Source organism: Rhinolophus sinicus, linkage group LG05 (assembly GCF_036562045.2).
Source record: "Rhinolophus sinicus isolate RSC01 linkage group LG05, ASM3656204v1, whole genome shotgun sequence".
Classification (NCBI taxonomy): domain Eukaryota; kingdom Metazoa; phylum Chordata; class Mammalia; order Chiroptera; family Rhinolophidae; genus Rhinolophus; species Rhinolophus sinicus.
Window position 1 is genome coordinate 75,093,245 of NC_133755.1, and position 27,307 is coordinate 75,120,551.

Sequence of the window (27,307 nt, forward strand, 5' to 3'; positions counted from 1 at the left end):
ATTTGACATTTTTCTAGTAGCCACACTTAAAAAAGTAGAAATAAACAGGTACAATTAACAGCAAAAACACATGTGATTTAACGGCCGACACACACGTGGAAAGGTAAGGCACACAACGATCACCGGGGAAACGCCTGTCGGAAACAGGGAGATGCACCCCACACCCACCAGGTGGCTGCTGCCGAACAAGAAAACACACCGCGCTGGTGAGGACGTGGAGAAAAGGGAACCCCCGTGCAGTGTTGGTGGGAATGTAAACTGGATGTGGCCTCTGCGGTGAATAGAATGGAGGGGCCTCAGAAAACTAAAAGTACAACCATGACAGGATCCAGCAATCCCACTGCCGAGTTATGCACCCAAGAGAAACGAAGCAGGATCTCACAGACATCTGCACCCCCACGTTCATAGACAGCGGCGTAATGCACGATGGCCACGAGATGAATGCAACCCAAGTGCCCAACGACAGATGAGTGGCTAAAGAAGTGGTCTATACACAGTGGGATATCATTCAGCCTTGAAAAAGGACATTCCAACACCTGGATGGACCTCGAGGACATTGTGCTCAGTGAAATAAGCCGGGCACAAAGGACAAATACTACAGGATTCCATTTCTGAGGTCCCCAGAACAGTCAAAATCTCAGACACAGATTAACTGCCAGGACCTGGGGGAGCAGCTACGGGGAGCTGCTGCCTGATAGGGTATAGTTTGGGTTTTAGGAGATGAGAAAGTTTGGAAATCGGCTGCACAACGATGTGAGTGTACTTCACACCACGGAAATGTGCACTTAGAAATGGTTAAGATGGTCAATCTTATGTTACAAATTTTTTTTTACCATAATAAAAAAAATGTATCTTTATTTTAACTACCCCAACATATAATCAGTATGAAAATGACCAGCAGGACACTTACACTCTTCTTCCTGGACTAAGGCTTCGATTCCCATATGAACTGGCACTGACAGCACATCTGTGTTAGATGAGTCCCACCTGAAGGCTCAATGACACCTGTGACTTCCCTACAAAGCCTGTGCTCAGCTAGACCTGACCTGTCACCCCTACGTGACAAACATCATAGCTAGATCCAAATAACAAACTAGTAGGGGAGGGTCTTTTTCTGGCTACCAGACATTTTTGGAAATGTGTCCTCAGGCAGCTCTCTGGAAGTCTCTGGAAGGGCTAATGGGCAGAGCTCCCAGCGTCAGGTCCTCATGGGGATTTGCAGGACATCCCCTTAGAGAGCTGACAACCTAAGGACCAGCTCCAAGGGGAGCAACGCGGGAGACAGGGAGGGACACGGAGAACACTATTAACTCCAACCTGGGAATTCCCATGTGCCAAGCACAGGTATAAAGTTCAACTCACTCACCGAAGTGACACATGGGAGTAAACAATGAGCATGCACCCACCCTGACCTTCCTCAACCCCTACTCGCAATGGCCTCGACTGCACCTTCAAATGAGACTTTGCACAGCGTTTCATGCAGTTTCTTTAAAAACACACCCGACGTAAGCACCTCACCAGAAAAGGCACTCAGCCAACCAACTCCCATGTGATCTCGATGACAATCACCAGGTCTTCACTGAGAGAACATTCGTCCACTCCATCCTCCCAGGAGCAAGGGCGCTGACGCCTGGTCACGTGGACAGATGCGCACGTCTCACTGACACACACAACATCCCTGAGCACATCAGCACAGAAGTCGGGGGTGTGGAGGAAAAGAGAAGGCGTTCTAGTGGGACACCCAGCTGCTGTGACTCCCACACAGGACGACTTTCTCAGCAGGACAAAGATGTCGGACGATACTGACATACGCTGTTCTCTACCGCGAGTCGCGGGGCAGGATGTTTGTGGACAAAGGTGCTCCTAGGTTAAGGGGAACCCCTTCCAAACCTCACATCTGCGCCCCATTGCTGGGAACCCATCACAAAGACTGCTTTGTGAAAAGCGAATTCTGCAATAAATTATCAAAAGCTTCATTGACGATCTTAATGGATGTGGTTGAGTAAGGAACACTGAACACGGCCAAAAAGAGAACAGAACCAAATCTGCCAAGCAAGCACATTTCAAGGGCCTTCAGGCACCGAGCTATTGTCACGTCAACCAGGGAGAACGGGATGGACCACAAAGTCTCCAAACTTCCTCTCCTCCCCACGCCCACATCTGACTATCCTGTCCCCACCAGCCTGCCTGGGGGCCCCACCCCAGCACAGCCCCTCCCCACCAATTTCCCAAGAACTAATCCTGAAACTTAACTTGGTGTGTTAACTTCAGACACACTCCTCACACAACTTATCATTTAATCCAACATGCTCAGTTATCACACCCACCCACTGAAACATACTTAACGCGATAAAAATCACACCTCGGAACCCATCACTGTACTTTGCAGGCACAACCATAACTGTGCCTAATAATTTACATTGTGATCTCTAAAGCTCTTCATCTGTTGTCTCAAGTAACGGTGCTTACACCTTATAATTAGCTGGTTACAGAGTATGTCACCTGCCCTTCCATTAGAAAACACTCTACCTCAAGCACTGCTCTAGTCACAGGGCAGGAGGGGCCATTTCTGTGCGGTAAGCCACCACCTACAGAGAACAGCTCATTGGCCGGCAGTGGAAAAACACGCTTCCGAAGGCCCCTTAGACATTTGGTTTACACAGACCGTTAACACTGAGCCCTGCCAACACACTTAGGGAGCAAGACCAGTGTGGGTTTACACACTCGGTGGCATTTGCACGGGCAGAGAAACGTACTTCTAAGGCACCAGGGAGTTCCAAGGCTGAACTGAGTGCAGGAGCAGCGCCAACAGCAACAACTAAGGTCATCATACTGGTAACACCTCCAGCGCCTTTCCCTAAGGGGGGACCCCAGTAAAGCGCAGTTGCAGCTCCGTGTCCTGGAGAATTGGTTCCAGGACCCCCACGGACACCCAAATCAGCGGTGCTCAAGTCTCTTCTATAAAATGGTACGGAACCTGTACTTGCACACAGGTGACAGCAGGGCGTGCCTGCATGTCACCTCATGTGCATGGACCCCGCTCAGGGCTCGGCACGTGGCAAGTTCAAGCTTTGCTTTTGGGAACTTTTTGTTTTACCCCCAAATATTTTTGATCCACAGGTGGTTCATCCCTCGGATGCAAAAGCTATGAATACGGAGGCTGACTGCATCTCTCAGCCTTTAGTAGGAGACGCACAGCCAACATATGCAGATGTTGCTGTTTTCGTCACAGGTGCCTACCATGTCCCAGGTGTGCCCAGCCTCTGACAAGTGACCAACCCTCTGAGGTTCTCTCTCTCTGTGACACAGGGACAGACCTGCAATGGCTGTCATCTCACTGAAGGTTATGGAGACAGAGCCCTACAGAATTTGCAAATGCAAGATTTGTCATTGTGTTCCGGCAGCTAGGTGTCTCCTTGGTGACTCTGTGTCACCTACAATTTAATAGAATCGATACTGGATTTCTTAATCGATAATGCTGCCTGTCCACTTGCTGTTATCTTGTTCACACAGGAGGTGCTGGTCTGGACCAGTGGAGAATGAGAACCTGGTGGGTCCTGATGAAGACACGGACTTTCCAATTAGGTGAGAACGGCGACTTGACCCGCATGCTTACCCTTTCACTGCCCGTACTCAGTCACATGCAGAAGGTCAAGCGTCTAATGGAGACAGCAGATGTTTTTATCTGGCTTGCAGTGTTTTCAAATTTCTAAGTCAGTTGCCAATGTTTAAACATCAGGACTTTTGGCACCAGAATCTGCATTTTTGGATTATCTTGCAATATAAGAAAACCTAGCACTGAGCCCACATACCCTCAGGACCACCCTGGGGGCCGCCCTAACTCAGGCAAATGCTCTGCAGTGCACCCCAATCCCACCAGGTCAGCCCTCTCGCTGATAGCACTGCCAGGTTTTTCTGAGCACTGACTTTTGCCACTTCTGGTTCATTCAGACCCCAAAACTGCCTTTAATCCCTGAAATAAAAACCTACAATCTGATCTCATTAGGACTATGCCCAAACTGTCTAACAAAATAAACCCAAAGATGAATCTGAATAGAAAACAAATCATGTTCATGGTTCTCTGCCAGCACTGCCTGTATGAATGAGTTCACTTTTTTAAAATGTCATTTTTTTAAATTGATTAACTTGTCTCATCTCCACACTTTTGGTTATGCTGTCTGCTGTAACTGACCGATGCCCTTCCTGGTGGAATGTCATCAATAAGCAAGAACGCGCCATGTCATACTCTTACAAGGCAGCAGGTTCCAGCTCTGCAGCCCAACAACCTGATGCTTGGACCTCACCTCATCGTTTCCACAAAACGTGGTAATTTTTTTAAAAATGGGGGTTTGATGTTTTATTGGACACAATCTCCATTCCTATCAAAACATGGACTACAGCAGAACAATTTTAAAGGGTGTATAAATGCTACATGCAGCCTTTCAGCAGAGATTCAAACAACCACACGTCCACAGTCCCTTATCCAGAGGGGCTTACCCATTGCACTGAGATAATGGTTGAAGGCCTGGCAAGGAGGACTCGGCGTTTGTGTTGATTTGTCACAACTCATGGGTGCTGGGCTCCTGTCTGTGTCAAAAGAGAAATACCCACTGGAGGAGCGGGACAGCAGGGAGGATCTTCTCACAAAGATGAAGAGCGGGGATCTGGTGGCAAAAGGCCCGGGGCTGGCAGGCGGGGCCAGCGGGCCCTGAGGGCTGCCGTGGGGGCAGCGGTCCCCTTCACCTTCAGGATTACCTTGCCGCTCTATCTGTACAGAGGTCGGAGCCCCGGGCCTGAGCTGAGGAGGTCTCTCAGCAGGCTGCAATTGTCCACCTTCTCTGTTACACTCAGAACTTGCATCGGAAGGTTGCTTTGCCATTTGGTCTTTTTTTCTGCAAGTAAAATAAAACTAAGATTACCTTAAGCAAAATAATAATCACGAGTAACTCAATTAGTGACCTTTCACCTACTCGTTAAAAATGAATACCAAACACCTTAACTTCGTTAAAGTAACTTCATTACTTCGCATATGTCTGACAATCCTCTAAATAAGAATAAAAATACACCAAAAATAACAAAGGCATCATTTTCTGTGTTGGGGGTGGGAGAGCTAAACTTCTGGCTACCAAACAAAACAGCGAGAACGTCAATGACTTGTGGAACTGCTGCTGGAACACACACACGTTGTAAGGCAGGTAGCGTGTCCGAAGTCAATCCCAGGGCTCTGCTCCGAATGGCTGGACTACGCCAGAAGCCCGGCGGGCGGGTTCCCGGGGCCAGAAGCTGCGCTGGGGCTCAGGAGCGCGCGCAGAGGCAGCGACTGCAGGCGGCTGGCCGCGTTCCCCGCTCCGGCCCCATTGTTCTGCCGAAAGTGCTGAGGGCAGCAAGTCTGGGGAGGTTTGGCAAGGGCCGTCCGTCGTAGTAAGTGCGTCACAATAGTTTGTAACTCCGAGCCCGCCCGGCCCGCTCCCGCCCGCGATCCCTCCAGCGGGGGCAGCGCGGCGCACACCCCGGCAAAACTTCCCCCAAGTCCACCGCACTGTTATCTGCACACCTCCAAATACGGATCCCCGAAACCGGCCCGGGCGCCCCTGTAAGTTCACGGTAACCCCGCGCGATAGGCGACCCCGAGCGGGCGTCCTCTTCACCCCGTAGACCCTCCCTCTGCAGGCCGAAACTCACGTCCGCCCCTTCACTTCCGAGCGTCGCGTCCGGGCCCGGGCCCCGCGGCGTCCGGCCCGCGCCTTTCGCCGAACCGGAGCCCCCAGACCGTCACCGCGAAGGCGGTTCGCAAGACAAAGCCCGGGACCCGCGCTCAGAGCCCGCGGGGCGGCGCAGAGCCCGCAGCTGGCCGCGCGCCCGCCGCCGCGCTCCGCCGGGCCGCCCAGGGCTCCGCGCGCCGGGAACATCCTCCCTCCGCCGCTCCTCCCCTCGCGCTGTGCGCCCGCCGCCGCCGCCGGCTCCGCCGCCTCCCAGCGCCTCTGGCGCCGGTGCCTTCGCTCCCGATTGGCCCGTGCGCGCTCGCTCCCCACCCCAGCCAATCGCCGACCACGGAGGGGGCGGCGCCTACCGGCCAGGCCGCCAGAGGCGACGCGATTGTTGACAAACTCGACTCCGAGCGCCGCGCGGCCAGTGGCAGCGGCGGCATCGGGGCCTCCGGGCCCGGGCGGCTCAGCCACCTCTCCTGCCCCTCGGCCCATCCCGACTCCGCGCGCGCCTCGGCGGCTCCGGCCGCCGGGAGGAGCCGGTCAACTTGAAACAAAGCAGGAGCCGCAGGCCGACTTCAGACCCCAGTCCTTGTCGCCTGCCGCCGCCCCCTGCCCAGGCCCTCCGCAGAAAGCGCACTAGAGGCCTCCCTTCCCCAGTTGCAGCACCCATCCTTCCCAACTTCCTCCCTCTACGTTCCCGTGTGCCGCGGTCACGCACCAAAGCCGAGCGGCCACCGCCGGCCCCGGGCGCGCATATTCACGCGCACCGTGACCACAGCAGACAACCAGCACATCCACACCCCCAAGCCCGGCGTCCCAGCGCCAACCCCGAGGGGTCGCACCGCCATCAGCCCCGGTCATCAGCAAACGATCGGGCTGCGCTCGGGCACGCCCAGGGCGCTAAAACCGCCGGGCCCCACGAACGAAGCAGGTCCACGCTCGTCCACCGCGTGGCCCCGGCGGTAGAGGAATCCCTTGGTCCCTCGCTGTCCGTGACTCGTGCGCTCGGCATCGTCGCAGGGCGCCTACGGACGAGACGTCCCCAGGACACGTCCGAGAGGTTGGACGCAGCGGCTGCCTGGACCCCCCCTCGGCCTGCATGTGCACAAGGTAAAGCCGAGTCTCGTCAGCGAATCCCCAGCAATTCCGCAAATCCTCCGCACTCAGCCCGCACACCCGAGACCGGCTCGTACCGCGCGACCGGTGAGACTCCGCGGCCGGGCGCGCAGCTCACAAGGGAGAGTGGCCTCAGCTCCCGGGCCGACGCCGAGAGCACGCGCTGCCTTTCCAGCGGCCCGAGACGCTGCACCACCCCACGCGCCTCATCCCGGCCCGCGCCGCACATCCACTAAGAGCTTACGGCCTCTGGGAGCACGACTCCTCCCCAAGTAGACCTGCCTGGGGAGGGAGGGACCCGACCCGCTCCGATCGCCGCCTCCCGCCGGTAGACAAGCGGGACGGGGACGAGTGTCTAGCCCAGCACGTGCGCGGGAAGCGGGCAGAAGGTGCAGCGTGTGGCTCCAGCGCGTCTTCCACCCGTCCCGGATCCGGAGATATTTTACCTTGCGTTTCTCAGTCCGAGAGTCAGAGTCAGACATTGGGGGAGCGCGGTCCAGGGGAAGGCGCCAAGGCGGTGGCGGCGGAAGCGGAGCGAACCGAGCAGCCCGAGGCGATGCTGACCGCAGTGGGCAGGACGCGCCCGGCAGCTGCGAGGACCCGGCGGCGGCGGCGACACGGGCCGGAGCGATCTGAAGAGCACGAGACCTGGAGACTGCGCGGAGCGAAGTGAAACCCGCGACCCTGCAGCCCAGCTCCAGCCCGCGGCCCCGCGCCGGCGCCCAATCACCGTGGGCCCCGCCCCCGCCAAGGCCCGCCCCGCGCTGGTACCCCGCCCCTCCTTGGCGCTGCGGCCCCGGCGCGTGCGGGCCGCAGCAGGTAAAGGCGGGGCGGCGTGTAGGGTTCCCGCTGCGCGCGCCGCCCGCCCTGCCCTGCCCGGCGTGTTTACCGAGTGACTTAGGCTGCTGGCAGCGGTGTGCGCGCCCATCCCCCACCCCAATATGCAACCTCGCCTCTCCCCCAGCCAGCAGCGGCGACCGCCGCGGCAAGCGCGTGGAACAGAGGGGGCCTCAGGAGGCGCCGCTGAGCTCTGGACCGGCTGCGGGAGTTTCTGTCAGCCGCCCTGGGGCAGACGCAAGGACCGTTGGTCCCCAAGAACGCGCGGTTAAACAGTATAGCAGGGGGCCTCTGCGCAATCTCCCCTCCCAGAGTCCGGGTTCCCGGCCGGACTCGATCTGCAGGCTGCTCATCTTCCTCGCCCTAGCCCCCGCGGCTCTCTGGGGCGCCCTCCTCATGGCACTCGCAAGGGCACCCAGCTTTTTTCCCCCGCGCCGAACCTCCGCTAAGCGGCGGAGCCCTTACGGGGAAGAGACCAAAATAGGGCGCGGAGCAACCCCCAAGGCCTCTTTCTGCGGTTCGGGTGTAAGGCGGAAAGCGAGCGCGCACGGAGCAGGTAAAATAGGGAAATGAAAAATGAACTCGGGAAAAAAAATACTTTTAAGAAAAAAAAGAAAAGACCGAGAAGAGCCGCTGCCTCCAGGTGGGGGAGAGGGTGGTGCGTCCGCTGGATGGGATCCTCGAGGTTTGTTGGGCTCAGAGACCCGCCCAGGAACCATCCCTCGGCGTGCTGGGGCCGGTACAGGCAGCTCGGGGTTCGGGCCCGCGTGGAGAGCGCTGTGGTGGTGCAGGTACGCCCCACCTCTCCACCGGGTCTTCTATCTCCCTCCTTCTCGAGATCCGCACCCCCACCTGTCCTCCCAGTGCGCGTCCTGCGATGCCCGGGCTCTGAGATACTGTGGTGCCGGAGTTGGGGCGAGGCCAGTGGGGAGATGGGACATTTTGTCGCGGGGGAGCCCAGGCTGGACAGCTTAAAGAAACTCAATTTAGGTACCGCCCTAATCGGCACCCCGAAACAGAGAAGGAAAGGTACCCAGTGTTGTCCCGCCGTCTGGCCACCTTGGTCAGTTTTTGTTTGTAACCAAATACAGGGCAGTGTGATAGCACAGCCCGATTGGTCTCAGCGCGTCCTCCCGCGAGTCCTGAGAGAGCGGCCAGGGGTTCCTGGAGGGCATTTCGCTGCAGGAGCGAAAGGACGGGGCCATGCATGCGACCGGGTGTATGCAGAGGCCGGAGGGCTATCCTGACGCGGCTTCGGGCGTTCGCCCGTGACCACAGGTGGCGGCTGCAGGCGAACTCTGCTCGGTAGCCGCCCAGCATGGCACCCGGAACCAGCCACGGAACCGACTGCACCTGCTGGGAGCCCCAACCCGCCGCGCTCCATGGTGCTCGGCGCTCTCCGTGGGGCTGGGCGAGGCAGGCAGGGGCCGGAACAGAAACGCGCCCTGGCGGTGTAGTCTGCTCCGGTGCTGCTCTGTCGCCCCCGCGCCGCCCGCTCTAGCGACCCGCTGAACACCAGAAAACACAGGCGTCGGCGAAGCAAGCGGTTAAGCGCTCTTACCCGTTCACGCCACACAGACTGTGCTGCGGAGCTTGGGCCTAGCGCCCGCACCGTTGACCGCGAGCCCTTCCCGCCCTGTCCCAGGAGCCTTCCCGCAGCGTCGGGAGGTCCTCCCGAAACCGGGCCCGGAGCCTAGAGGTAGGGGCAGCGTAAGAAGGGCAACAGGCATCAGGTCTCCGCTCCGGTCCCAGATGGCGCCTTTGCGGACACCAGCGGAGCGGAGCGGAGCCCCCTCCACGACAAGTGGAGCGGGGGCACTGAAGATGGCTGGGACCAAAAGGGCCACCGGGACCTGAGGCAAGGAAAGTCCGCGGCCCTCGCCCAGCGCACGGGCGTCGCCGGGTGATGTCTCCCCGCCCTCGGCAAACCGCTGGAGCGCCTTCGCGTAGCGTCATTTCTTTATTAAACGTGGTGTCTGCGCTCTGCTCGAGAACAGTATAATTGCGCTTGGTAAAGACGTTTCTCGCGCGCTGTCCTGCGACCGGGAAGTCCAGCCGAGCTGGCGCCGTGCGGAGCCGGCCCCGGCGCAGGCTCCCGACGGGTCGCGCGCTTCCTCGCAGAGCCGGGGAGGTTGTGACTCACCATAGCCATGTCGATCGCTGAGCTGAACCTCTGCCTGCGGGGGTTGATTTCTGTGCTTTGATTTTTTTTTTCACTCAACACCACAGTTTTTCAAAATCACTGGGAATCTGAGTCACCTCTGCCAGTGGGAGACCTTGGGTGGCACGGGGCCGTACGCTCGCAGGGGCCCCATTCTGTGGAGGGGGTCCCGCCGAAGCCAGAGAGGTGGCGCCGGCGGGAGGGTTACAGCGAGAGGGCGCAGCACCGCAAGCACTCCCTTCCCGACAGCCCCGCGCGCACCTCGAGAGCCTCGGCGGGACCCCCACATTACAGCCACGCGCGCCCCAGCAGGGCCTCAGCCCCAGCTCGGGTCGCCAGAGAAGCGACTTGGTGGCAGCTGTGGGCGGGCCACCACCCTGCTGCCATGCCCTCTATAACTTGGCTCCAGGTTTGGCCCGCGGAGAGCGCGCCCCTTCCCCGGCCCCGGGCTGCAGCGGCGCTGGGTAGAAGGCCCAGGCGGCCAGCGGGTTGCTGATCCCCGCAATCGGCGCGTGTAGGAAGGTGTGCGGAATGTTAAAGGCGGAGGTCACCCGCAGGGCATCGTTCTTCACCGAGTCACACAAATCCAGCAACTGTAAAACATGACGCAAAGGGACGGTCAGATGCCATATCACTCACAGGGGCTGGACGCCCACCCCCAGGCACGCGCACACCCAGAGGCTGGATTTCCTGGGACCAGGAGGGTAGAGGCCGTTGTTCATGAATAACCCTAGCAAGCCTTTTTCATCTTAGAAATTCCTGGGTCTGTGACACTTAGCCTGGCAGGAGCCCGCTTATTCCGGAAAGAGGTGGGTGGGCTCCAAATCCGCTGTGAGCTCCAGACCTGAGCCTGAGAAGCGATCGGCTCCCCACCCCTTGCAGTGCTCTCCCTCCCGCCTCTCCCCTTCGAATGCCTGGGGTGCCACCCTCTGGCGCTCACAGGCAAGTGACCCGGCAGAGCGTCGGAGCAGGTGGACAGCGGGACCTGCCCGGTGCCGGGTTCTCCCGGACCAGTGACCGCAGCAAGCCACGTCAGTCGTGGGACTGGGTGGGGGCCAGGGATCGACACCTTTGTGCACCTTCCACCTGGCTGCTGCAGGAAGTCACCTGCAGTTAACACCAAAGAACCCCACCCCCCCACACGCACCCCAGCCCTACCTGTTCTGATGACCATTGGAAAGCAGGATAAAGCATCTGGCAGAAGTGAGGGGGAGATGCATCCAGTGATTTTGGAGGTGCTGCATTGGGTATATTTTATTTCATTTTCCATGGTTTAGGTGCCAGTGCATTGTTTTTTGTTTGTTTTTGTTTTTTAGTCCCAGGAAGAAAAAGCTAGCAAAAATAATAGATTGTTTTTCTAAAACCCAGCAAGGACTGGGCAGAGGGACTGCTGTCCTTTGCAATAACCAACTACACACTATATTCCCCCGTTTTTCAAGTTTTCAGTCAGCCATAAATTTCATCCACTCACAAGTTACAGTTAGCCCCAGGTTTTCATGGTTTATGTTTATAGTTTTTAAACATATCACTTAACCAGCCCTACCTTTCCCCTCATGGGGATGGTCATCCCTGGGCTACACTAAAATGCTGTTGAGACCACAGTCCCTTTGCAGAGGTCCAAAATGCCATTTCAGGTGTTCAGAGACAGTGTGTGTGTGTGGGGGGGGTCCCCAAGAAAGGGGCAGGGGTACCGTGGGCAAAAAGCAAGAATTTTAATATTCCAACAATATCGCCTCCTTTCAAATGTGTTCTATTACATCAGAATTTCTAATGAAAACCTTCATTCTTTATGCACTGTGGTTAAGCATCATCAAATCAGTACTGAAAAGACTTTGATCATATTGCAAGATGCACTGTGATGAACTTTCACCAACCAAGATTTCAAAGTTTGTAACTAATACTCTTGACAAATTCCTGAGTAATCTGTCAACCGTCAGAGTCTAACCACAACCCCGAGCCCCGAGGTGGTGTACGGGGCCTCTACTGTAGCATCCTCATTCGAGGTCATTTTTCCTCTGGGTTTGTGTTAGGAAACACATTCATCTTTGTCAGACATTCAACAATGGGGGAAATTCCATTATTTGAATGAGTGTTGTGTGGACGAGAGTATGGGTTTGGTGCCAAACACAGAAGAAGCAGCCAAGGAAAAAGTTACAGGAGGCAGATTTCTATTCAGTATTTTTACAACTTTAAAAGTAAGAATCAAATAGCCTTAAAAAAAGAAGGAATCAGACGGCTGGTACAGAGGAGGGCTTCCTTTCTGACATGTCTCCTGGGAGTGACCCTGCAATGGCACTCTGAAGAGGAATGACCTGTTGACTGGAAGGCCAGATGTTGACAGCTAAGATTCTTTCTACATCTAAATTGTGGGGCTGTCTAAAATACTCCTCCTCTGGCTTTCCCCTTTTGTCGCAGATGGCAACAGGTACTCCGAAACGAGTAGGGTCTAGATAGATGGAGCAGGCTTCATTCCTCTTACACCATCTTTGACTCTGATCCCAGGTATTTTCCCACCTCTGCTTGCGTGATAACGAGAATGACCATCCTTTCACTTACAAGTATGCACTGGGGTCCACACTGCGTTAGGGATGGAGCCGGGCGCTGGAGGCTTCGTGGTGTGCACTGGGGGACTTTTCACAAATATATTAATACAAAATAAACTGAAGTCACTGATGGAGCACAGCCTATTATACAGTTACAGCAGTTTGTATTACCAGGGAGCCCTTGAGGGCTAAGCAAAGTACTACAAAAGTTTACTTTCCTTACCAAACATACGCTTCTATATTATAAGCATAAACATGGAACATATGGGGCCCCCTGTCCTTCTGGTATGTGACCCACTGTCTCTTTACAAAGAAAATTATTCACCAGCTTTTGAAAACAAGTCAACAAAGAGGTACCCTTTCAAAATAAAAGAACATGAACAAGTTATAAATTCTTGCAGAAAATTTTTAAAAGGACAGTCCCAAAGCAGGGGCAGCATTGCTCTACAAACAGTAAGAACATAAGAGATACTGGAACTTTGTTTCCAGGGAGTGGGTTTGAGAATATCTACTTTAAACAAAGCAAAAACACTCAGCCCACAGAGGGCACTACTGGACATGTTAATACTATATTTTCCCGGGGTGGGGATGGGGGTATTATCATTTCAGTTTGGCTTCCCATTCCTACTGAGTTGCAGGAGGTTCTTTTCCTCCTCTATTTGGCTCTCCCTGCGTTTTCCTTGTTCTGGTGGGGAGAATAGGATGGCCCAGGATGGGTGATGACTAAGCTTGGCAGCCATCTAAGCAAATCCTACTTCTCCACGGTGCCAGTGTAAATGACACAGCAGATGCTTAGGGCACACTTGCAGCAACACCCCGCTATTCCTAGGACTCTGACACAGGTCTCCCTCCTTCCATACCCTCTCCCCCATTCTGTTTGTGTAAAGTCCCTTTCCCCAACTTGAAATGGCCCCCAATCAGCCCTTTCTTGTTCAGGCACTGGGATAGTCTTTTCTCCACCCCCTGCTGCCTGTGACTTGCCTCGACCAATAGAATGTGGGGAAAGCAACCCTGTGCGAGTTCCAAAGATGGGATCTTCAGAAGCCCTGCAACAGACACCTCGCTCTCCTGTGACCCCGAGACCCCTTGCTGGACAGAAGCCTGGTCCAGCCTGCGGGAGGATGACAGGCCATCTGGAGATGGACTGAGGGCCTCAGCCAACAGCCAGGCCCACTGCCAGATAGGTCAGTGAAGTCATCATTTTGGCCCCCCAGTTGTGTTGAACTCAAACGACCACAGCCACAGTGTAACCACGCAACCTGGTCCTATCCTGTTTCTAGCATGACCTGGAACCAGTTTCAACATTGGCTACACCACTCACGAGCAGCACTTATGAAACACCACTCACAGGTAACACGTGTGAACCCCTTAAAACCCTGCCCTGAATCCTGGAGCAGGAGAGACACCTGAGCCTTGCCTCCTGGGTCCTTGTAAGTCGACTCCCAAATAGAGCTCCTTTCTCCCCTCAAAAGCTGGTGTCAGGCTAGTATGTGAATTGGGCAGTGGACCCTTGTTCGCTAACAGGAGTGATCCAACCTAAGACCAGCCAGAGAACTGCAACACATAAACAATAGTTACTCGGTGCCACTAAGTTTCAGGGCACTATGTGCCAGCAATCGGTGACTGAAACGGATGGTACCACACGATGCTACCTTCAAATTGCTATCAGTGGGGCCATCGTCAGCTGTGTTCTACCTCTTAATTATCTGAGGACAATTCTATAATCACAGAACTAAAGCAGTTGATAGTGAAGGGTAGCTGACAGGCTTAACTGTAAGACAGAATATGGCTTTTATAAAGCCAAATGAGAGTCCGGTTGGTGGGGGACTTGGGAGAGAACCTCAGCACAGGCTGGAAGTCCCTCTGCAGGCCACTTTTCATCCCACTTCCCTAATGTGATCGAGAAGGCAAATCACAGGGCTTGCCCTGCAGCCGTTTGCCAGTCCTGTGGTCTCTGTGGGGCTTTAATCTCCAACAAAAACACTCAGTGAAAACCAAGTAACAAGGATGGGAAAGAAAGCAGAAAGTGCTTGTACCCAGTGATGGAGTCTGGCAAATGCTTAGGTTCTCCTGACCGTTAGTGGCCCCACCAGAGCCAGCTGGTATGATGAATGGGCTCACACCTCTTTGTCACCTGACTTCATGGGACTGCAGTGTTTCCCTACACCCAGGGATTTCATAAACAAGGGTAGCCAATAGGGGTTCATCTCCAAGGCCTGGGGTCTGTCTGCTGTACCATGTGGGTAAGAAGTGGTGGGTCAGAGGTGGTTTGGGAGGGTGGAGACGTAATTATGTAAAGGCCACACTGTAAACTACAAAAGGTAGCAAAATGAAGCATTGTCAACTCATTTTCCCCAAAATACCATCATCAAGGCCTTAAAAGGTTCCCAAGAAACTCATATCCAGTAAGTTCCTCCATGAATCAGGGTGTTTACACAGAAACTTGGGGGTCAGTGTGACGGGATGTGGAGGCAAGCACGCGTATGTACATGGGTGTGACTTGCCACTTCTATCCAGTTGAATATTCTTACTATTCTATGACACAAAGGTATTTCTCATTTAAAACAGCTGCGAGGAGCGTCCTCCTTAAGGAGAAGGTACAGGACACATGACCACACACGCCCTCATCAGCTGAGCTGGGGGCCTCTGCCTGCGATGCAATGGCAGCCTGAAAATGACACCAGGGACCAAGTAGCAAAACCCTCCTCATTTGATGGCCAGACGCTTCTATGTGTCTGAAACCTTTCACAATGACTGTGTGTGAATGCCGCCTTCTCCATCTGGTTGCTAATCAATGGTGTCAGATAAAAGGACCACCTGCCTCTGTCACTCGGGCATATGGTTCACAGTCCTCCTCAAGAGGAAGGTTGATGTGTCACACTTTGTCAAGGAAACACACTTGAACTTAGTGTTTCCACAGCACTGGACTGATGGGGTGGCCGTCACCAGGGCCTCGTCCACCACTCGGCACAAGCTGCTTGTCCATGGGGGCCAAGGAATGCATGCTGCCATCACGTGATAGAGTCCCCATATTTGTCATGCTCCCTCACTCGACACTGTAACTGAATCAGCTTTCTTCCAAGCTTTCAGGGCTTGGTTACGGGTTTACTACACCCCCCCCCCCCCCTGAAAGCCATCGCAAAGTAGTCCCAGTGAAAGAATACAGGCAGGTCACTGAGCTTTCCTAAGCCTCCGTGCCTTCATCTGTGGAAAGGGGATGTTCTCTCTCTTAGGGTTTTGTCAGGATTAAATGAAATAATAAATGTGTAACAATACGTTCATGCTATGTGATAAGTGTAACACTAACAAAGCATTTAGCACTCCCGACCTTGTGTCCGAGTCAATACTTGCTACATCTTGCGCCTATTTGTTCTCCCTATCACTTTTCTTTTTCCTGAACTCCAGTTCCTATCTGTATATCTATATATAACTATTCTGTTTATATAAATGTATATATGTATGTATATTTTTTCAGTTTGAAAATTTCCATTTGGCTCCGCATTATAGTTTCAGTTTCTTTGCTGAGACTTCCTATTTTTTTATTTGTTTCGCGTGTGTTCCTATTTGCTCACTGAAGCACTTTTATGGTGGCCATTTTAAAATCACCAAATAATTTGAAGATCTTTCACCTCAGTATTATCTACTGATTCTCCTTTTCACTCAGTTTGAGATGTCCCTCATTCTTGCTCTGAAGACTTGCAGTGACTTGCGCTGGAAACCTGGACCTTTGGGGGTGTTACGTTATGAGACTGGTTCTTAGTTAAATCTTGGGTCAGCTGACCTCCAGTGCTCGCCTGTTTTGGACAGAAAAAGAATGTATCTCTCCAGGTGCTTTTTAAGCACCTCCAAGCTCTCTCTTGGGTCCATAGGGCGATGTCAGGCCACAGGAGAACACGCTATCTTGGGAGGTGGCATGTCACCGTTCGGGCTGCTGCACTGCCTGCCAAGGGACAGCAATGGCAGAGCGCCTGCACTTGAGACCTTCTGGCTTTGGCTGCCTGAAGGTGCCACCCATCACCTTTACCCACAGTCTGAGGGTGGCCTCCTGTGTCTAAGCTGTCCTTGGGGAGAGGACAAACTGCCTGACAAAAAGGTGCTAAACCCACTGGGAAAATAGTAATTTTAAAGAGTGAGATTTTGGAGCACATCATTCAGGGGGTCCCAATTGGATCAAATAAAAGCATAATACCTGCTCTTCCGTATCCACACGCCATGGTACCACACAGGTGCCCCTCAGGTAAGTCCCTCCAATGGCAGAGCCAGGCACACAGGTCAGCATGTACTGTGGGGGTGACAGAGGAAACGTCCCCATGGAGCTGACCCCTGGGTGCCTGGGAAGCCAGGGGTGCAGAGGGCTCCCTCACAGACGCTCCCCAGGGAGCCAGGCTGGGGCTGTGGCCAGCACCCTTCCCCCACCTGTTCCTTCCATGTGCAGGGACAGAATGTGTGTCCCAGGCGAGTGTGCCCTGCCTGGTCGTCATCACGATGGCTGCTTCACGCACAGAAATGAAGACTTTGTGGCTAGAAACGCTCTAAGACCTGAATTACGCCTAATGTTTCGGAGGAATCTGTGTGGCCGACTTACTTTCCAAGGGATATTAACGTTGGTGGCTAGTCCTGCAATTTTCTGCCCATTCTTATCCAACTGACTTAATTTTGGATTAACTAGATATTGAGCCAGAAACTTTAAAAGAAGGAGAGCCTTAAAACAACCAACAGATAGTTTTTCATCTGAAAGCTGTGATGAGGGGATAAGATTGAAGTGACTGGTGAAATGAGGTTTTGTATTCCTTATGGCTGTCATGCCTGGCTTTCTGTGACAGGTAACAAAGTTTGCCAGGTACCTCAGCCACCTCTGCCTGTCTTTATCCCCCCTCCCCCATCCCTGTGTTATTCCATGCTTGTGTTGGCCAACTCTAGCACTCAGTGGTCGTGTCATAGATTGGTCCCCCAGCCAATAATCTGTCTCTCCCATGCAGTGTCTGTCTGTGCCACCACAGCCTGTCCCAGATGGTGGGGCATGAAAAGGCCACAAGGTATGAAGGGAACCACTGGGCTGCCTGGTCTGGCCGCCGACCTGCAAGCCCCAGCATCTTTATCGCTGCATCATGCAGCAACATACGGGCCTTTACACACGTCACTCAGGCTCTCTGTGCCCTGCTCCCTGCTGCCCGGGAGTGCCCTTCGCTGCACACCCACTGTGTGCCAGGTGACAGAGGAGATCTTTATGTTAATCGCCTCACACAGTCCTCACAACTCCATCAGGTGTCACCCCGTTTTACAGATGAGCAAGACAAGGCTGCAGCAACCGGTGGGCCTGGTGCTCCCCCTAAGTCAAATGAACGTCCCGTGTGTGCTGGTATGGAGAACGAGGGTCTACCCAGCCACACAGACCCTCCAGGAGGACTAGGGCAGCAGTGGGGTCCCAGGGAGCCCCTAGGATGTGGCTATAGAAGGGAGGGGCCGAGGACTCCGGCTTCAGAACCAGCTACCATGATGCGGAAGGGCCAGCCTGACACTCTGGCCCTTCCGGAGGGTCAGATAGGAGGGTATTCAAGGGACAACAGACTCTGCCCTGTGGCTGGAAGGCCACTCACCCACACACTCCCCTTCGGGAGGTAGATGAGCCCTCCTGCCCAATCCTCCAGTCCACACCTTAAGTCACCAAACAATTCAGATCCCTTCCAAAGATCAATGTGCTGTCACATAATGGTTGGTGACAACAGCCACGATCAAGCAATTTACCTGCTGCTATCACTACTTCTTGTGAAGACTGCCAAATTCACTGCACACACAGATTTCATATTACTTCTCTCCCACCCACCAGCTCCCCCAAAGGTTTTGCTACCTCTGCACACACTCATTCTCTAAGGGGTCAGAGTGGCAGGTCTGTAACAGCTAATTAGCCCCCAATGTCTGGCTGGTGGTCAACAGAGAAAAACACACCGGAAACAGTCCCATGAGGCACGACTGCACTCTGTCTGCTGTCATTCTAGCTCTCTTCGTTTACCCAGCAAGCACCGGGGAAGGGCGCCCTGCTCCTGGATTACTGAGCACAAAGCAGGGCCAGACAGTAGTTTGTTGGGCCTCCTGGTCCCAAGAACACATACATTCTCACAGTTTCTACAGCCAAGTTTCATTAGCATGCAGTGCAACTCCAGGGTTCTGTTAAATCAGGACTCCAGCTCCATATTTTCTCTTAACTGGCATAAGTTACATTTTATGTGGATTAGCTCTTCAGCTGATAAAAATATTTAGCATAATCTGAGACGTTAGAATGGAGAAATGTCCTTCTTTACCAAATAACAAACACTTTCATTTAGCCTAATAAGTGAGTTTATTTTGAGAAGAGACAAATTTGCCTTCAAAGTGTTCTTCCTATTGCCATTTTTAAACACACACACACAATTCTGTTGTTTGCTAAGTATTACTAAAAATGCCCATTTAACTAAAGGAGTGGGACCTTGAACCTTGATGTCACCTCCAAGCCATTATATCTTCCTCACCTCTAAAACGTAAGGATTAAATGCGTTTGACACAGAGTATTTATAAATATTATTATCGTGTGTTCTTCAGTTAGTAATGAAAATAATTTCTTTATAAGTCTGGTATTTTCCATTACAAAGTCTGCTTAGTCATCATCACCTAAAACAAAAATGCTGAGACAGAGGCCTCCATTTAACCACTTAATAAGAACTTCTGACATGTATTCACACTGCTACTGATTCATAAGAGGAGAAGTTTAAAAAGACGACGAGGGCATATAGCCTTCCCTTTAGAATACAGGAAACCATATAAAAGTATTGGCAATGGAATTAAAGTAACCACAATGCCGCTCTTGGTAGCATTTTGTACAAAGACATTGACATGAAACGAGACAGAATGTGAAATTAGGTGTCGGCAATAAAGCTTCTTGATTAGCTTCATATCTTTTCATACAAAAGAATATGGTCTTTTCATCAACTGGTAGTTCAGTCTTGTAAGTACAGACTCAAAGAAATATGAAAATACCCAAGAAGGGATCATTTTCAGTCAATTTATTTTCTTTTTTTTTTTCCAGACATTGTGCATAACAGATTTTGTACAGAAGAAGCAGAAGCCCCACATATGCCAGAACTAAATATACAGTAAGAGTCCAAAGTTATTCTGGAGAAATTCTGCGTCACTGCATCCAGCCATTTTGAATTTCATGGACCCAAATGATTTCAAAATTTGAAAGGACTTCTACTTGTAGTTAGGATGTAGAAAGGTTTGAGAGAACCTTGTTCCCATGATAATAACCAGACGTTGAACCCAAAGATGAACCAAAGATTTCTGAGACTCTAGTCCAACATCTTCCCAGTTCAACTGCTGAGAGGACCAGAAAAGCAGAATGGGAGTGGGGGTGGGGCTGAGCTTAGTGCCCTGAGCTCAGTCTAATTAAAGCAATCTCCAGTCAATTTGACTCGGGTGGAATCTTAACTCTCAGCCCCTCACCCTAACCACAGACAAAAGAGAATGTAATAAACAAAACAAAATAAAATCTGTTATGCACAATGTCTGGAGTACAATAAAAACTTATGATATCAGCAAAGCAGGAAAATGTCACCCAAAAGTGTCACCACAATGGGGAAAGCACAATCGGAAAAGCAGACTTACAGATGACCAGCTATTAGAATTAATAGATAAGGATTTTAAAACCATTATTAGCAATGTATTCAAGAATTTGTAAGAAAAAAAAAGGACTATAATGGATTAAAATGGGATAATTCATGAGATAAACATAACCTCTAAAAAAAATGAAAGGAAAATTCTAGAACTGAAAAATGGAATATTTGAGATAAAAATTCACTGATGGATTTAACAGCAGAATGGACATTGTAGAACAAAGATCAGTGAACTTGAAAACAGAAAAGTAGAGATTATTTTAAGTGGGGCAGAGAGAAAAAAGAAAAACGAAAAGAGCGTCAGGCCCTGTGAGATTCCATTGGCAACCTTACTTCCATGCAGTTGGAATTCCAGAAGTCAGAGCAAATAAAAAACAAAATTCTAGGAGACGTAATGGTTGAAATACTCCCAAATTTGATATAAAACATCCTCTACATGACAAAAAATTTGGATTGATAAACTGGACTTCATCAAAGCTAAGAACTTTCACTCTCTAAAGCACTGTATTGAGAGGATGAAAGGACTGGCTACAGCCTGGGGGAAAATATTTGCAAACTCTGTAGTCACAAAGGACTAATATCTAGAGTATACGAAGAACTCTAAATATTCAACATTAAAAGAACAATCCAATTACAACATGGGCAAAAATGAACAGATATTTCACCAATGAGAACACATAGATGGCACACAAACATGTGAAAAGATGGTCAACATTACTAGCAATTAGGGAAACGAAAATTAAAACCACAGTGAAATATTACTACATACCTATCAGAGCGGCTAACACAGAAAATAGTGACACCACCAAATGCTGGTGGGGTGTAAAATGGTACACCACTCTGAGAAATGGTTTGGCAGTTTCAACATGCACCCACCATATGACCCAGCAATGATATTTCTGGATATTCAGTCTAGAGAAATTCCTGCACATGAGTGTTTATAACAGCTTTATTCCTAATAGTCAAAAACTGGAAGAAAACCAGATGTCTTATAATGAGTGAATGGCTAAACTGTGGCACTACTCAGCAATGAAAAAGAAACAGACTGTGAAACAAGCTGGGAAAATCCCCCCAAAATTCTGCTGAGTGGAAAAAGCCAGTCCCCAGAGTTGCGTATTGTGTGATCCCCTTTACATAACATTCTTGAAATGACAAAATTACACAAATAAAGCCTACATTAGAGGCTGCTAAGGATTAAAGGGGAGGTGGGGGCGGGGAAGGGTGTGGCTATATAAAGAGCCACAAGAGGACGCCTGTGGTGATGAAGAATCTCTGTGCCCACTGTGTCCACCGGGAAATGCTGCAGTGACGTCCTGCTACAGCTGTGCAGATGCTACCACCGGAGAAAAGCGGTAGGTAAAAGGAGGTGAAAAAGGGATACAAAGTCTCTGTTTCTTACAACCGCACATGGCTCTGTGATTCTCTCCAAAGGAACAGGGTGACTTACCATCAGAAAAAAGAAAAGCAACTACAAACACATTTTGTGTACATAAAAAATTTGATTTCTAGCTAGAATATTAATTTCTACCAAAACGGATGGAGTATGGATCGTTTCTGCTTCAACCTCCACAATTCACTTAAATTTTATTATTATGGAATCATAATAAAACCCACCTTGCCCTTAACTGTGACTCGAGTCTGACCTGTCTGCTTGGACATAGCTGAATTTCATCACCTGAGAGGTTGTGGTTGTGTATGTAACACAGCTACTCTTAGGAACAAATGCCACCAGTGGGAAATTCTCACCAAGCGTCCTGGAGAAGGGGACGAACTCCAGACTCTTGTGGAGGATGCCCCAGGGCAGAACAGCTGCCAGGAGAACGGGGCTGGAGCTCAGCACAGCAGGCGCTCTCTCCTGAGCTTGGAATGAGAGTTATCCTTGAGTGAGTGGGTGCGTGCCCCATGTACACAAAGCCGCACTATGGGGCAAAGCCCAGGGGTCGACCAGGTGGCTGCCACGCGGAAACCAGCACTGGAGGGGTGGTGACCTTCGGGTCTCTTTTACTGATCAAACTGAAGAAACCAAGCCCCACTTGTATTTTCTTAACCTCACTTGAATGGCCTGCATTTATAGGTTCAATCATGTATTTTACGACACTGAGAGCAGGGGAGAAGGGGGGAAGGGAGAAGCGATCCCCCCTCCAAGGGCGACAATCTGTCTGTACTGATCCTTTCCTGCCTCTGGTGGGTCCCTGGCTCAGGGAAGAGAAGGTGGACCAGGGTACATTCATATTCCAGATGGTGCCTGCTGTCTCCTGGAGGTATGGGAGGGGTCCCACAGAAGTGACAGGAGGAGGAACCCACTTCTGGGGGTGCTTTCAAATCAAAGATTTTAAAATTCCACTCAGCTGCGTCCCCTGGGTGACCACTCCATTGCAATGTCTTTTCAGTAATACTCCTAGCCTCCTGTCCCTGGACGAGCGAGCAGATGTCTGCCCTGCCCCACCCCCCACCCCCATGGGAGGGTGCCTATGCTTGCACCTCACAGCAGCTTGCCCACTCAGCCTGCAGGACACAGCCACGTTCTCACAATGTCACCACTTGCTCGTAGCCAAGCCAGACCGGGGTGGGGGCGGGGGTGGAGGCTCTTTTCTCGAATTCCTTACAGAGACAAAACTAGCAAGTGTGTGTGGGTAGTAGGCGAGGCCAAGGGACGAGAAACCCCACGTCTCTTCCCCAGTGCACTGAGTGTTGTCAACATCCTGTGCCCAAAACATTAGTTCACGTGCCTTTTGATTTCGGCATCTGAATGTCTGCTAAGCTGCCACCGTCCAGGTGGTTGGGGGAAGGGAGCTAGAAGGTTGGGAAATCAGAGTGTCCACTTCCCTCAGCATGGGAAACAGCCATCGTTGCCCCTGCGGGAAGTGAAGGGCCCCGTTCCAAAGCCTCACGGGTACAGGTATGGGCTGTGTGTTCCTGAAGTGAAGATGTGAGGAGAAGAGGCTAACGTCCCAGCACCACCTTTCCGGCTTGGAATGCTTCCCTCCGCTCCCCCTGTTGTGTTTCTTCCACCCCAAAGGCAATGACTGCACTTATATTCTACACTTAGTTTGAAATAGTAAATGAGTGTAATTCACCTTCTAAATTTGAGGCAGCCAACTAGTGTCCTGGCTTTTGGGGTCTGGAGTCTCCACACTTCTGCACATCCTTACTCCAAGCCATATTTCCTAAGAATAAACCACTGTGTCAGGGGCCATGGCTGCTTGCACGGCCCACCCCACAGTGGGCTTGCCCGCGTTCCCCTCAATGACTCCACCATTTGACTGACAACTGACAGCAAAACCCAAACCTTAGTGGTTATTTTAGATTTCAACAGATACAGCCTACGAGACAAAGTCACTTGCCATTGACAGGCTCCCATGGCCTCCTGGCGGCAGCTGGGTCCCTGAGCGGCCCCCACTCAGGGAGAAAAGGGACTGTCCCTTTCTAGGTGCCCTCTTGCCGGCAAGGGTGCAAACAGACCTTGGGTTGCGCTGGCGGACCTGGCTTCACACTGACATGAACCCAGCCTCAGAGGCATGGGGGGCACAACTCAGGGGGATGACACAGCCGTCACCTGCTGCTCCAACAGAAACAGCACTCAGGAAGAAACTGACAGGTCACTATGACACAAACCACAGGACAACGTGTGGGGGAAGGGATAACAGGTGTGGGTTTAAAGTGACCACATATCAGAGGGATGTCAAGACAGCTTGGATGTGGTCGTGATCCGTGCTCATTTTCTCTCCTCCTGAGTGAGTTTTCCTTTTTTTAACACTGTTACTCTTACGGGCAGTCCCACCACCCGAGGGAGGAGGAGCGGTGAGCCCTCCCGGTTGCTGCTGGCTGGCTCACACAGCCCCCACCTCCCCTCCCTGCAGGACCTTTACAAGCTGCCTTCTCACGCAGTTCCATTATTTGGGTTCTGGGCAGGAAGTAGAACCTGATTCAGGATTTCGCTAAGTATTATTTCTACCACACTGAAGAGGGTCTTTTTTGATCTACAACCCACAGCTGGGCTGTGGTTCTTTCAACATATAGACTGAAAAGCTCCCTTCTGTGCTGAGTTCTTAGTGTGAGCTGACCACACGTCCACATGAATTTGCTGCTTCTCTACACGTCGCCAGGAGCCACTGTCGCAAGATGGGCGCTGACAGAGCCGGACAGCTGTGCCCAGGAATTCAGGAAGCAAGCACGCCGACGAGAAAAAATGAGGCTACTCTATTTAAAATTTAAGTTTACTTTAAGAGCTGGTGTGAAATACAGTAGAGGACTTGGGGCAAATATTCACTGGCATTAAAATATGCCATTTTAAGAAGCTGCAATACTTGTTTCGTCTTTTTTTAAAGCAAAACAAAGTTGATTTTCGTGGAGATGCACAATTGTTAACTGTTAGGTTATTTTGAAAGGCTTTCCTCCCTCAAAAGAGCCTCAGTTGATTATTACTCCCTAATGCTGGTAATTACCTAAAGTCAAATAAACACAAATGTCCAGGTTAATGAAGAGTGAAACAGGATAATGCCTGGACACTCAATTTTCCAGGAACAAAGCACGCAATTGTTCTGTACGGCCCTGCAAAGGTCTTAATGGGAAGGGCAGAGCTGGTATGATGGAGGGGGTGGGGAGGGGGCACCGCCACCAGACCGCCTTGGAACCAGGATCCTCCAGCGAGGACAATCCAGGCCTGGGGACAGGAAAACGGCGGGAACCGGAGCACAGGAGCCCCACCTCCAGCACTCAGAAATCAGCAGCTTCCAACTCCACAAAGTGGATTAGCAGCTATTCACACACAGGGTACTCAGTGTGGACCAGCTCTGTCAACACTGAAGTTCAGACAAAAGAGTTAGTTATCACAGCCAAGAAAGAAGGGCTGGCTCTGGGGGATTGGCTTGAATTGAAAAAAGAAACAAAACCCAGCCCAAGCCCCTCTCTTGTGGGCCTCAGTTGGACCACTGGGCACTCCCGCTGCTTCCTGGATACGTGGGATGGTTTCACCCACTCTGGGATGGCAGGTGGGCCTTCGTGAAGCTTTGGAACCCAGGCCTTCCGCACGCCAGGACCCATGCAGACAGGTAGGGCCACAAATGGAGCTGCCTTCTCTGAATCCACCTCCATCTGGGATTAGTTCTGGTTTCTGGGCTCAGCTAGAATCCTGGGCAGTCGTGTAACTTCCCTCTTTCTTACTTTTACTCATTTGTTGCATGGGGATTACTCGGCCTCACTGTCCTTGAAGAGCTCTTTGAGAATGAAACGAGATGTTTTTTAAGTGTAAATATGTGCATTGCTAACTGTCATTGGACTGTACATAACTGCTTGGCGTTCCAAAACATTTTATTGTCTAGAATCAGCCCAGGCTGATAGCTATTTTCGGATTCTGACTTTTTATTTTTTTTAAATAAATTTCTTTTTTTTTGAATACTTTGAGATTTACAGAAAAGTTCCAACAGAAAGCTCTCATTTGCCTTCACCCAGTTTCTCCTAATGTCAACATCTTATTTACCTATGATCTGTTGTAAAACCTAAGAAGCCAATGTTGGTACATTCATGTTAACAAACTACAGACCATTCAGATTTTCCCAGTTTATCTGGTAATGTCCTATTTCTGTTCCAGGACTCAACCCAGGACACCACATTGCATTCAGTCACCACGTCACCCTGCTGTCCTTAGGTTTGCAGTGGGCCCTCAGCCTTTCCTTATCTTTCATTCATTGACAGTTTGAGGCCAGGGATTATGTAGACCATCCCTCAGTTTGGTTTTGTCTGACATTTTTTCTCATGAGTGGACTGGGCTGTGGGTTTTGAGGAAGAGTGAAGTGCTGTTCTCAACACATCGGACCCGATCAACATGACTTATTACTGATGATATTAACCTTAATCACTTGGTGACAATGGGATCGACCAGATTTGTCCACTGTGAAGTGACTATCTTCCCTTTCCATACTCTATTCTTTAAAATACAAGGAGGTCACCAAGTCCAACCCACACCCAAGGGAAGGGGACTTGAGCTTGAGCTGCTGAAGGGGGCGTATCTACATCTATTATTTGGAATTCTTCTGTAAGACAGACTTGTCTCCATCACTCTATTTATTTACCTACTTAATCATTTATTTATATCATTAAGGACTTGTGTTTATTTTATACTTGGGGTTATAATTCAATACTACGTTATTTATCTTCTTGCTCAAATCATTCTGGCTTTGGCCATTAGAATTCCTTCTTTCAGTTACTCCTTCCAGTGTCCCCTTGACATGCCCTCATAACTGTTGTGGGTTTTTTGTTGTTGTTGTTGCTTGTTTGTTTATTTTGAGCACTTTCTGACTTCCTGGTTCTATAAGATGCTCCAGGTTCATCTTAGATATTCATTGTCCCAGCCCTAGAATCAGTCATTTCTCCAAGGACCCTGGTTCCTTTTACTGGAAAACGGTATGAGAAACCAAGAACTGGGCACTGGGTGTGCTTGTTGTTACTGACTGATGGTGCTTTTTATCCAAGTAAGTGAAATATTCAGTGTTAGAGAGGTATAGGTTTTTACTAGCTGTGTTACTTTGGGCAAGTTACTCCATCCTGTTGGGTCTATTTCCTCATTCATGTGTAAGGATAATGAAAATCACTCAAAGGGTTGTTGTGGGGTCTGGAGGGACAATATTGAAGGAACTTTCTGTTTCTGATATTAGAGGGCTAGATTTTTTTTTTTTTTTTTTACATCTTCAAAGCATCAGTGACCTGACAAAACAATAACATCAAAAATGATAGAAAAATGGGAACCAAGAGAAATAAACAAGTAAGAAGATTGCATTTGCCCTGAAGGCGTTTGCTGTTTCCAGCAAATCTGAATTTTCATTTTGAGAGCCTCATGAAGGTTGAGGTGGGGTAGGGAGTGAGGATAGTCAAAACCAGGGCCAGCACTAGGCAAGAAATCTACCAGACAATAATCTGGATGCCAAACAGCTATAACCCTGGGGCACTCTCCTCGTCTTCCATGAAACCTCAAGCCTTGAATTTAGTCTAAGGTGTGTCTCAAACTGACAGCATCTTCAGATGCTTTGCAAGGGGAAGGACAAGGTGCCTTCCATTTGGCCTTTATATACATCTTACAAATCATTTTTCAATAACAATGACTAGCACACATTAAAAGATTAACTAGACACATAGCAGGAGCAATGGAAAACAGTAGACCTGTAAAGACTTATAATACTGGAATTATTAGCTACAGACTATAAAACAACTATGCTTCAATGCATAAAGAAATTAAAGACAAAATTGAACATATCTTTGGGGAACAGAAAACTGAAAAGTGACATGGATGATATGAAAAAG

General features: G+C 50.9%; 3 protein-coding genes across 19 annotated transcripts in view; 1 reads left to right on the forward strand and 2 right to left on the reverse strand.

The window, feature by feature from the left end:
* The window catches only part of BCL2L11 (BCL2 like 11), a 39,240-nt gene extending 31,720 nt beyond the window's left edge, over positions 1-7,520 (reverse strand). For 6 of the 17 annotated variants that reach the window (XR_012496462.1, XR_012496463.1, XR_012496464.1 and 3 more), the window contains exons 1-2: positions 5,683-6,355; positions 4,498-4,892 (exon numbers count right to left, since the gene is read on the reverse strand). Coding sequence is in view for 13 of the 17 variants with exons in the window: in XM_074332499.1 (XP_074188600.1) it covers positions 4,498-4,892; positions 5,683-6,200 (913 nt within the window). In the remaining 4 variants the exon portion in view is untranslated. Of the gene's footprint in view, positions 1-4,497; positions 4,893-5,554; positions 5,655-5,682; positions 6,356-7,270 lie in introns of those variants that run through there. The other 11 variants (XM_074332502.1, XM_074332497.1, XM_074332503.1 and 8 more) reach the window with 8 other exon arrangements.
* LOC141571780 (uncharacterized) lies at positions 7,381-9,651 on the forward strand. Its single transcript, XM_074333922.1, has 3 exons — positions 7,381-7,396; positions 7,465-8,217; positions 8,940-9,651. The coding sequence occupies exons 1-3, from the start codon at positions 7,381-7,383 to the stop codon at positions 9,116-9,118; spliced, it is 948 nt and encodes a 315-aa protein (XP_074190023.1). The 3' UTR covers positions 9,119-9,651.
* Positions 9,652-10,054: 403 nt separating this feature from the next.
* The window catches only part of ACOXL (acyl-CoA oxidase like), a 288,665-nt gene continuing 271,412 nt past the window's right edge, over positions 10,055-27,307 (reverse strand). The window contains exon 18 of the mRNA XM_074333923.1: positions 10,055-10,415. Coding sequence (XP_074190024.1) covers positions 10,215-10,415 — 201 coding nt within the window. The 3' untranslated portion in view covers positions 10,055-10,214. The remainder of the gene's footprint in view (positions 10,416-27,307) is intronic.

Coding starts and splice junctions, on each gene's coding strand:
- LOC141571780 (XM_074333922.1), top strand. Junction 8,218..8,939: donor AGCGAGCGCGCACGGAGCAG/GTAAAATAGGGA, acceptor CCGTGACCACAG/GTGGCGGCTGCAGGCGAACT.